This window comes from Alosa sapidissima, chromosome 14 (assembly GCF_018492685.1).
Source record: "Alosa sapidissima isolate fAloSap1 chromosome 14, fAloSap1.pri, whole genome shotgun sequence".
NCBI classification, from domain to species: Eukaryota; Metazoa; Chordata; class Actinopteri; order Clupeiformes; family Clupeidae; genus Alosa; species Alosa sapidissima.
Window position 1 is genome coordinate 20,750,115 of NC_055970.1, and position 11,116 is coordinate 20,761,230.

The following is an 11,116-nucleotide window of genomic DNA, read 5'->3' on the forward strand; positions in this document are numbered from 1 at the left end:
TAATTAAAGCTACTTTATTGCCAAAACACAACACAATGTAAATTAACTGTAACAAACAATAAAGGACTTAATCACAGAAAGTAGGCCTACTATTTTACTGACTACTGTATAAAAAAATAATAATTATGTAGGAAGTTTAGAAGTTTAGAACCCAGAATTGACCTACACACTACAAAAGTGCACCAAATTCAACACAAATGACTCAATACACTTGGAGGAGGTATGAGTCCTTTCTTCTCCAGATATCTTAGGATTTCGCCTTAGTATCGTTTTAGTATCGAGCATCGTGATATTTATGGCAGGTGAATTCTTGAATTTCCCCTGGGGGTCAATAAAGTATCTATCTATCTAGGTATCGTATCGAAGTCATAATTTTGGTATTGTGACAACACTACCTGAGATAAAGTAAACCCCCACCTCAACCCCTAGAAGGCCGCTGATTCAAGCTGAACTAAGCTGGACTTTCAATTCAATTGAATTCCATTCAATCTGATTCAGTGGAGGTTGAACTGACTTGAACTGAACTGCACTGACGTGAATGGAGTCAAGTGTGAGAAGTGTGTGGCTTACACTGGTGTTGCAGATCCTGTGCTGCTTGGGTGAGCCAACGCAAGAGGAGTCCGGCAGCGGGTTGTAGGGCCTGGCCGCAGCTGTGGCCATTCTGGCCGAGGCCTGCGGCGGGTTGGTGCCGGGCTGGTGCAGGGGTACCCAGGCCGAGCCGCCCCAGGGCTGTGAGACGGGGGCCTGGTGGTGGGAGCCACCGTAGCCATAGTAGGGGCTGTTAGGTCTGGCGGTCTGCCGGGGGCTGTTGGGCCGGCCGTCCCTGTAGGCGGAGCGTCTTTGTCGGTGTGAGCGCTGGTGGGGGGAGCCTGCTGGGTCTCTCTGAAGGGGCACCACGTACGGCATGCGGCCGTAGCCGTACTTCCCCGGGACGATGGGCCCATCTCCACGCCTTCAAAACAGAACAGGTGTGAAATATATAAACACAGTTTATACAAACAAAGCCCAGTTTATATGCAGACAATTGCACACATACATACACACACACACACACACACACACACACACACACACACACACACACACACGCACACACACACACACCCGAACCAATTACTCTCCCTCATTAGTTCCACCTCTTAGTTCAAGACTCCGACGACAGCAGCTATAGCTCACAGCCAGATCAGCGTCATATCTATCTATGCCATATGCCAGACCTGAGCCAGATTTGGACTAGAGTCAACCACCATCTGAGAAGCCTCACTAATTAAATCCAGAAAAGATTTCAGACACTTCTGCACCCCATGTCTGGAATTTGCACCTCAGCTGATTAACTAACAAATTGACAGACTGGAGAGGTATGGATGTTTGGAGGAAGGAGGACATTCTCTGGAACTATTTTCACTGCGTGGGTGGCTCATCATAAATGCAAAAACAACCAGATTAGAAGCCCAAACACAGCAAATTAAAGCACTAACGTGTTATCTGCTGTTCAAACCTGCTTACAGCCAGAGGATGTGTTCATGCTTTAACACAGACTCAGTTACAGATCTGATGGGTTTTAAAAAGTCAGCATGCACTTAGTGGGAGAATGGAGGCATGGATGGATGGATGCTTACTCTTGCCCAGACCAGCACCACATCAGGGCCAGATCTGAGCCAGCAGTGTGCTAAAGGCAAGCTAATACTATACGACTTAGAGTCACCAAATCACCATCCATTTTATACTACAGAACATGCTGTGAGAGATGAGAGAGAGAGAAAGAGAGAGAGAGAGAGAGAGAGAGAGAAATAGAGAGACGCACTGATGCAGCTTGGTTCTGATCCGGATCTGGTACAAATCCGCCAGACCACCCCTGTACTAACAACCAGGCCTGATCCCACTCAGCTGCTGCCCAGCCTTAGTGGCCTCCCCCTGGGGTTGGCTGCTCTGCTGTGTTCCCTCAGCCTTTTCCTGGCACAGTGCTGGTCAGCTTCATCTTATTATCACCAGGCCAGCAGGCTGGGCTCACAAGAGGTGGACTGGCGGAGCAGCCAAGCCCCAGCAGTGCTATTCACTCCTCCAGTAACAGAGGGCCTTTGCTGGGTCTGGACAGTAGCACAGGGGTGTGGGGTGGCACTGTGGACTGATGAACTGCAGTGTGTGAAAATTCAGGCCAGTCATCAGCGGAGAGACTCCAACACACCGAGACACTGCAGTACACCCAGGAGATGCCTTCACCCCAAACAACGGAGCAACAATGCAGTGGGAATTGAATTTGACAGCAGTAATAACTTGCTTTATTGCTTTTTACTGTGAGTGCCACAGAAAAAATAAAAAATGATCCACACCACACACTATGTTATTAATGTGTTACTGAGGGGGTCATGAAAACATAATATGCACTGTCTGAATGGGCATATTTTAGCAAACTAGAAACCCACTAAACTTCAGGGCTAACCTCAGGTACACAAAGCTTCTAAAAAGATTGCTGCAGCTCCAATCAACAGTGTGTGTTCTTATCTTGCTTGTCTTATAAGTACTTCTGTTCTCAGACATCCTTAAGCACAATAAGCATCTTACCCTAGCAGCTCAGCAAATGAATGCCAATTAATGTAGCTACCTTCTCTCAGGGCGGCTCACTCGCGGCTGAGTCCTGGCATCACCCGTCTGTGAGTTATTGGCACGAGGAGGGTGCCCAGTGTTGCGGTACAGTGGCACAGATGGGCGCAGAGCAGACACCACCAGGCCTGGCGACAGGGGCTGACCGCCGGGGTGAGAGCCGGGGTAGTGGGGCGCCACGGGTGTAGAATACGGCAGGCAGGGCCTCGTCTGCTCCTGAGCCCCACCACCACAGCTGCGGGAGCACTCGGCCCAAGGTCCCCAGGACCCCCATGAGCCAGAGGGCGCCCCCTGCTGGGCTGGAAGCTCCTGCTCGAGCTCGGGGCTTTGAGCACCAGCCTGTGGGAGTACACATTAGAGATTATTGATTCTTCGAGAACTGCAACAACACATTTGCTGTTAGTTAGAGGTTCAGATTTAGCAATTCAGATAAGACTGATCAAAGACACAGGTCTGATGGGGTGCACGTGCTATATATTCACACAGGGGGAGAGAGCGTTTTCAACCCTGCAGTATTTGCTGTTCTCTAAATGTATCCATTGATTCCCTCATCAGTGTAAACATGCATGCCTTTGAAGGCTGATTCTACCATTGCATGAACATCTTTATTCATTTCAGGCGGAACTCGGTTCATCAGTGGTCATCTGCAAATGATGCGTCTTTTCTTCTTTCTCCCTGTGGTCCTTCATCCACCCACCCATCCATCCATCCATCCATCCATTCATCCAGAGAGTCTGCCAGAGATGGTATCAGAGGCCGTTCTTCTCTCTCTCTCTCTCTCTCTCTCTGTGTCTCCTCTCGTCCGGTGCCAGGCTGCTCGGCGTGCCAGGTCTTCAGTGCCAGCTCCGAGCGTGGGCGCAGAAATCAAGCTCTTCCTCTGCGCCACTTTGTCTGCATTTATCGCCGGCGCTCTGAAGCATCGCTCGCCGCAAAGTGCAGATTAAATAAAGAAAAAGAAAAAAGGGCCCTGCTCTTGGCGGCTGCTGATATGGGTAAGAGAATACGGCACCAGTGGTGTGGGGTGGGAGAGAGGGGAGCTGGCACTGGGCTTCACTGCTGTCTGTCACCAGGCCCTCCTGGCGGGCATTCACACAGCCCTCTGGCCTCCTGAGTGCTGCCAGCCTTTGTAACCCGAACCCAGTGTCATCCCGGAGGTCAGACAGAGGTCAAGCAGCTGGACTCTTGGGAGCAGCTCGAGCGCCAACTCTCCCTCCCCTGCAGGCGGGAATGCTGGAGGACTGTCCCCAGGGAGGTATTGGCCAGCTCTCCTGTCTGTCACGTAAGTCACAGGCTGTTTTAGCCAATCATAAGGGCCCCCTTTGGAGCCCTCCCCTTTCGCCTTTTTACTGAGCGGGTTCTTTCTCTGTTTCTTGGAGGTTGCAGATGGTGGGACCTGATGACAGCTGAGTTCACCTCGGCCCCTGACCTTCCAGCACTCTCTCTACTAGGCTGTTTAAGTGTGTGTGTGTGTGTGTGTGTGTGTCTAAATTATTTACCCCCCCCCCCCCCCCCGGGCAGGCACTCTCAGTGGCCAACAGCATGTTTACAGAGCGAGATCAGAGAGCGTGGCACACTTTAACAGCTCTGTGGTTCAACACCTCCGCCGTGACCGACCACAGCAGCGGTTGTAAATCTGGTTAACTCAGCAGACAGTAGACACCACCACAGGGGGGGTGCGGTGCGGACAAGCTGCCCTGGGCATAAGTAGTCCATATTTACAGCCTGTGGTATGTGTCATGACATGATGCCGGCAGAGTCTGAATGCACAACCGACAATGTTTGCTCCTAAGAAAAAATGCCATCAAATTACTCACCCTAGAGTGATCTGTAGAATGCTGGCTATTCAGAGATCTCAGGCTGGTGAGCATCACTATTATGAATACTCTGTAAGTTATAAAATTATAGAGTTCAGAGTTTGACTAATAACAAACAGTATGCAAAATTGCATGCAATACCAATACAAGTTTGTCTTACCTCGTGCACCATAGTAAAGGTGTCCACATACTGGCAGTGCCCTGTTGACGAATGGTCGGTAATATCTAAAGAGGGAGGGGGGCATAAAACTGAAGCCTGTTTATGGCTGCATGCACGCGAACTAATGCTCCTCTGTTCCACTTAACCGTGAAAAGGGACCCCTGACCTCACACTCTATAAGCGACTCCACTTTCAGATTTAGCAGAGAAACATAATAAGTGCTAGAGGCTACATTCCTCTGAGAAAATGTCACATCAGGACAGGCATTTAAGACAACAACAAAAAAGAATAAAGAAAACAATAGATTAATAGATAACTAGAGAAAAAGTAAGCGCCAGATAAAACCTAAGGAAACTGCATTTGAAATAATAGTAGCCCATTACTTTAGTCCTATAAATGTATTAAAATAGCACGATAGTTTAACAGCTGATAGAACATTACATGTGGATGCAGTACTAATCAATAGCGAGAAGCCATCAAACACTTACAATTACAATTGCCTGAAAGAGTTCTTTAATGCCCGTACTGCAGCTACTGAACATGATGAAGTGACATTTCTCAATGGAGACAAATAACTCGTCTTTAAACCCCCAAACGTGTAAAAAGAACATCATAACCATTTTACTTACCTTGGTGATGTAAATGCCAATGGCAGGTTTTGGTCAGGTAAAAATCAAGATAATCACGCTCTCCGTTAAATTGAAATGCAGTAAAATTAAGTCATCAATTCTGTTTTTGCGACTGTTTCTTTATGCCATTGTTTTCTATATGTAATACTTGAGTTTAACTCTAAATTATATGGTACCGTGCAACTTCCCAAAGATCCATTTTGTGAATGAAAAAGTCAGCCACAGGCATAGCCGGTGAGGAGAGTTGTGCTGAGTTGAGGGCTGAGATCCTCCGACGTAGCCGGTCGATTTTTACCAAGTAATCTGCACTAGTGAAAAAACTCTGGAAAAGTAATGTTTGCCCAAATGTAGTCTTTTTACGTCCCAACGTCTACAAAAATGATAACATACCCTAGGAATCGATACAACCAGGTGGAAATGATTCACGGGATAAGGTGAGGAACTCCATAATTACCACGCAACACTCCAAAAAGTTTAGAACAGTGCATCAGGCTTCACCTATGTGTAGAAGCTTTTCGGAGATGATGTAAAAAGTTGCACTGGAGGAGAGGAGACCCTGCTATCTGAGGGGACGTTCCCGAACCAAATGCGCCCTGCCCGTGATTCTTGTGGCAACCATCCAGTGGTCTTATTGGCGCCTCGGGATTCATAAATTAAAACCACCAGCTCCCCTTACACTCCGTGCAGCGCCAATAATCCACCTCTTTTGAGCTGACACCATCCGATGTATTATCCACTGATAAGACATCATCCTGACTTAGGACAGCGTCTGTTGCGCACCGTGTCATGACTTATCTTTGCGCACTTATTCAACGATACACTGTCGGTTTACAGATTTGAACAGCGAGAGAAAATCCAACACATTGCGCCCTCTAGTGCGCTTAGTGCGTTTGTGACTAAGTTTGTGGGTGTTGTGAGTGAGGGAGAGTAGCACGGAGAGAAATTTGGCAGAGCGCAATAACGTCAAACTTGAGCCAACTTTTGCTATTTTAAACTGCGATATTATTCTGAGCAATGTTGCACTCACGGGATGCAAGCACCATTAAATCCTTTCAATGAATCCAAACGCTGGCACCGAGGACAGTCCGCACATGGGTGGCCACCACGTTCTCTACTGTAAAATACGGACCGAAGTACATTTCACCATGGTTATAGGGAAACATGTCGTGACCCATTCAACGAAATCTGGGCCAAGACAGGTAGTAACGTCACACCCCAGATTCCTACCAATGAAAAAAAAAAGGCACGCTAAGGGTAAGTTAATGCAGGGGCTCACAGAAAGGCAATTAGTCACAGCTCATCACTTTTAACACGGCCAGACGCGCGGCCCACGGGTTCTCCACAATTCGTTACAGCTAAAGTGTTTTAAATAGCGGCTGAGGTAACGGTTGGCGTATGATTTATCTGTTAGGCTAAATTTGATTTCTTATCTTTCATTCATCGGTGTCCAGTATGTATCCAGGACTTTTTTTTTTAGGGAAGTAGCCTTCTGTCTGATCCCTGACTGGTGTGTGAGCGAGCCTTGCGCAGGCTCCACTGCTAAATCAGCGCTTTGTGTGGAAGACTCCAGCTTTGTTCCTCTGGCCCTACGGAGTCGCCTAATTTCACTGCGCAAATTTTACGCTCGGGTGAACTTGAAACCGGAGCTGCATAGTTGACACACTGGCCAGGCATGACATTTGCAGAAGATTTTACGTGCTTTGTGAGCAGAGCCAATGGTCAACTATGAAGACTTCCTTTAAGTTAGGTTACGATCGCCTGTGTTTCCTTTTGCACCAGGGCTATGTTCTGCTGTCACAACATGGCCTATAGGGACAATTGTTGATTTGGGCCCCCGCATTTAGTTTAAACTCCTCTGTTGCCAAACGCAGACCACAGGCGACTAAACCCAATTAAAATTCTTAATGGTCTACTGTTTCTGATGTCCCATTCAAACTATACAATTTGCATGGGTCCCTGGCACCACCGCTGACCTAACAGATTGCCCCCTGCCAATCAGGACCAGACCCAGTACCAGGTGCTGTAAATCTACCCACCTGACTGAGCTGCAGTCAAACATACATGGCACATCTGTGGAGCTGTCTGATTGACTGTTTTCTTTACATGATTGCAGTTTATAAGACAAAGGGCTACAGCGTCAACAGTGTATCCGTAACGCAAACAATGAGCAAAAATGCACATTTATCTTTATGTATGTCAAACCATGTTTCTGCAACAGTGAGCTGATTGTTTTTCATGTCTGATTGGTGTTGATCTACTGCTGGCTTAGCTGGGAATCTGCCTCCCTTGTCACATCTACTGTATATAAAAGGGTCTGCCAAAGAATACATGTAAATAACATCCAGTCACATGTTTCATATTCGTTAGGAGTAATGTGTACATTCCGAGTCATACAATAACGACAACCAATGACACATATCCAACAAGGAATTTTAAACCCCAACATCATCTTTATATATAAACATCAATACGAGACCAGATTCCTAAACAGGCTGGGCCCTGCCCAGGAAACCACCTAGATTGCACCCCCCAGATGACTGAGGGGGGCGCTGGTGGTGGGAGAGGGACCACAAGCCTTGGCCCCTCTGGGCACTGGATGGAACTCCTGAGTGACTGCAGTCTGTCCTGCTGCCTGCACCACACGTGGTCATTATCCCCACTCTCTCTCTCTCTGCCACCTGCTCGCAGGCCTCATTCTTTCTTAATGCTCTAAAGGGGCCGTGCCGAGTAAACATTTACACGACCCCGTCGCGGATAAAGCTGCATTAGCTGCTGCCAGAGCCAAGCAGCTGGACCGTCTCACCGTACCCTGCCTCCAGCAGGGCACTGGTCCATTATGCACTGATGGGCCGAGCTGTCATCTCCACTCTTTGGACCTGCCCGTGGCAGCAGCCCCAAAAATAGAGCTGCCCCCTTCCCTCTCCTCCCTGAACGTCTCCCCTGCCACACGGGCATGGAGAGTGTCTTGGCCAAGCAGCCACCCTTCCTCTGAAATGTTATTGTGTTAAAATGAAAACCTGCAAAGATTAACATTGCACAGGGGAGCCGTACAAAGGGGACGGGGCTGGGGGCAGTACGATTCCAAGGACCCTGCACAAAACAGAACGTGATGACCAACATTATTACATTCTTCTTTCATCGGGGCCCAAAATCCATATCCTGTTGGTGCTGGGTAATCAGTGATGGGGATGGATTACTGCACGGGCCTACCAGGCCCAGGGGCCCAAGGGGTCAGGGGGCCCTGAAGCCCAAGCCATTGCATGGAATCATTGCCTCAGTATGAACACATTAGAATGTAGGAGAATGCACCAGAATACAGGAAATCACATCATACAAATTAAACATTTTCTGGGGGAGGACCCCCAAACCCCCCTTCCCACATATGTGACCATTAGTGGGGGGGCCCTTAATACAACTGGGCCCAGGGGCCCGAAAGTTCATAATCCGTCCATGGTCATGAGTATGAGTTTGTAAGTTTTGTGGGGGTGTTTGTATTTGAAAGCCTTGCACTGAATCGAGAGAGAGAGAGATTCAGACTGAGACCAAAGATAGGGTGCCAGCAGAGAATGCGATCTCATGATATAGCATGCATGAGAGAGAGAGAGAAATTGACAGTGATCGAGGTTCCTAGTTTCACACTCGTTTGTGATGTCTAAACTCATCATTCTCTCACTCATCACCCCTCTGTTGCTCCTGACAGGGCCTTGGCACTGGCATGTCCCTACGTCTGTATACATAAACATGTGTTCATTCTATTGCCCGCTTACATACATCTGTATCACCATCATATGTTTTCAGAGGCACTTCAAAGCGTCATTAAGGCTTTATGATATGAGCGTGGCAATCATTCACGCGGGCACCATGCGTCCTCCCTCTGCCTGGGCTCTTCTCATTCTTCATTAATAACTGTCCCGGGGCTTTTTTCCTGCGCCGCTATCAAAGGGATTGGGCGGATTAGAGCAAAGGATTCCTCACTGACAGCAGGTCTTGAAGCATGCGGGTCCTGAGCGGTCAAACTGTATTAATTAAAGCCAGTCCCTGACACACACACACACACACACACACGCTGTGTAGCAAAAACATAAACTCATAGGTTGTGTTGAAGGTAAATCTCTTCCTGGCTTCTCTCCATGGCAATGTCAGATGGGGCCGGGTGGCAGGAGACACATAAAACACAACCTAGGGAAGACTACCTGCACACACACACACACACAACACAGACAGACTGTGTGTATATATATATATATATACTGTATACACACACACACACACACGTACAAACACAGCAGAGAGAAGAACTGTGCTGTTGCAAGACAACAATATCTCAGACTGACAAAAATAGATATAGTATGTGCAGCAGACATGGCTATCTTGGCATAATTCTCTTTCTTTTTATGTCTTTCACACACACACTGTACACTACCTCAAACACACACTTTATTGCTGAAGTCACTCTTCACTTCACCCGATTCACCATCACCCTGTCCTGGCATTCATTCATCACATGTAAAACATGAGGCCTTTGATACTCTACACACTCAGGCCCTATACATCATACATGGGAAGAGGTGAAAAGGTTTAACTGTCTTGCAGTGTCACTTCCTGTAAAATACTCTCCATGACACCCACCCGATAGGTGCTTAACTGGAGCAGATTCCTCTGGCTCTGAGGTCACAACCCCCACAGGCCAACCGGAGGGTGGCCTCCTCTGAGCATGCTCCGTCCGTGACCCGGTGGCGGAGCCTCCACCAGTGGTTCCGCTGGCTCCCACTCTACCTCTCGGCTCTCCCTTTTCTGACATGCTCCCACACGCAGTCTAGGATTCCCTCCCCACTCTCCATGGGTTCAGCACGGAGGTGCCACACACTCATCCCGGGAACTATTTTCAGCAGGGTGTAATTACTCGCTGGATTACAACACATACACACACACACACACACACACACACACACACACACACATGTGGTCTGCTTGCTGTGCGATGTTACAAAATAAAACAAACAGCCGTGGAATCATTCAAACACAGAATCATTCAGCTTTACCGCTCGGTTGTTGTGAATTGAGGACAGCTGTGAGATGAACTCAACGTATCTTGACATGCTGTAAAAACACTAACTGGATCCGTATCCCCTTATTCCCATTAGACTAAATGTTTACCTCCGTCACGAGAGAGAGAAAGAGAGAGAGAGAGGACTGTTGCCTGAGCCCAGCTCTATTGGAAGACAGTGGAACATACAGCTCTCAAGGTTAATTATGTTAGAGCCTCCTCTCACTCTGCCTGCCTACAGGCTCCCTCTCACTGAGGTCAGCCAATGGGTCACTCTCAGGGTGTAATTAACCACCAATTACACTTCAACCCACTTCAGCTGGAATCCGTACAATTTACTTTCATAATGACTTCCTTAATAAACATTAACTATGCTGAAACTAACAGCATTATCATACACCATCCACATTTGCCCAAGTGAAACTATTGCAGCAAGTCCCGTAGAGGGAAGTGGGCATTAACTGTCTACTTCACATGAATTTGTGAACACTTTAGGCAACATTCAAAATGAAGCTGGAATCCATTTTCCCTTGCTGAATTGTTTACTCCCTCAGCATACTGAAAGAGTCTCCTGGACATGCAGGATGACCTCACCTCCCATTAGCCACTGGTGCTGAAGAATCTGAGAAGACTTTGGCCACTTTGGGTGAAGTTTTGAAAAATAGCAGTCCCACTTTATTTGGATAGTCCGTCCACAGATGCTCAGATGATCAACAAACTATCTGTTGACACCCCGTTAACTACAATTTATGATTAGGGTTAGGTTAGGGGGTGAATTTGGTGAAGGTGCTGTTCAGTAATTGTACACAGTGAACTTAAATCTGTTCAGTATTTTTGGGCAGACTACCCAAAGTAAAGCATTTCC

The 11,116-nt window shown here is 47.6% G+C and overlaps 1 protein-coding gene across 2 annotated transcripts in view; it reads right to left on the reverse strand.

Annotated features, from left to right (window-relative positions):
- The window catches only part of LOC121682516 (thrombospondin type-1 domain-containing protein 4-like), a 55,727-nt gene extending 49,445 nt beyond the window's left edge, over positions 1-6,282 (reverse strand). Inside the window, exons 1-5 of one of the 2 annotated variants that reach the window (XM_042062672.1) lie at positions 5,205-6,282; positions 4,576-4,640; positions 4,416-4,485; positions 2,603-2,940; positions 571-952 (exon numbers count right to left, since the gene is read on the reverse strand). In XM_042062672.1, the coding sequence (XP_041918606.1) occupies positions 571-952; positions 2,603-2,940; positions 4,416-4,485; positions 4,576-4,604 (819 nt within the window). In that variant the 5' untranslated portion in view covers positions 4,605-4,640; positions 5,205-6,282. Of the gene's footprint in view, positions 1-570; positions 953-2,602; positions 2,941-4,415; positions 4,486-4,575; positions 4,665-5,204 lie in introns of both variants that reach the window. The other variant, XM_042062673.1, reaches the window with a different exon arrangement.
- Positions 6,283-11,116: the final 4,834 nt, after the last annotated feature.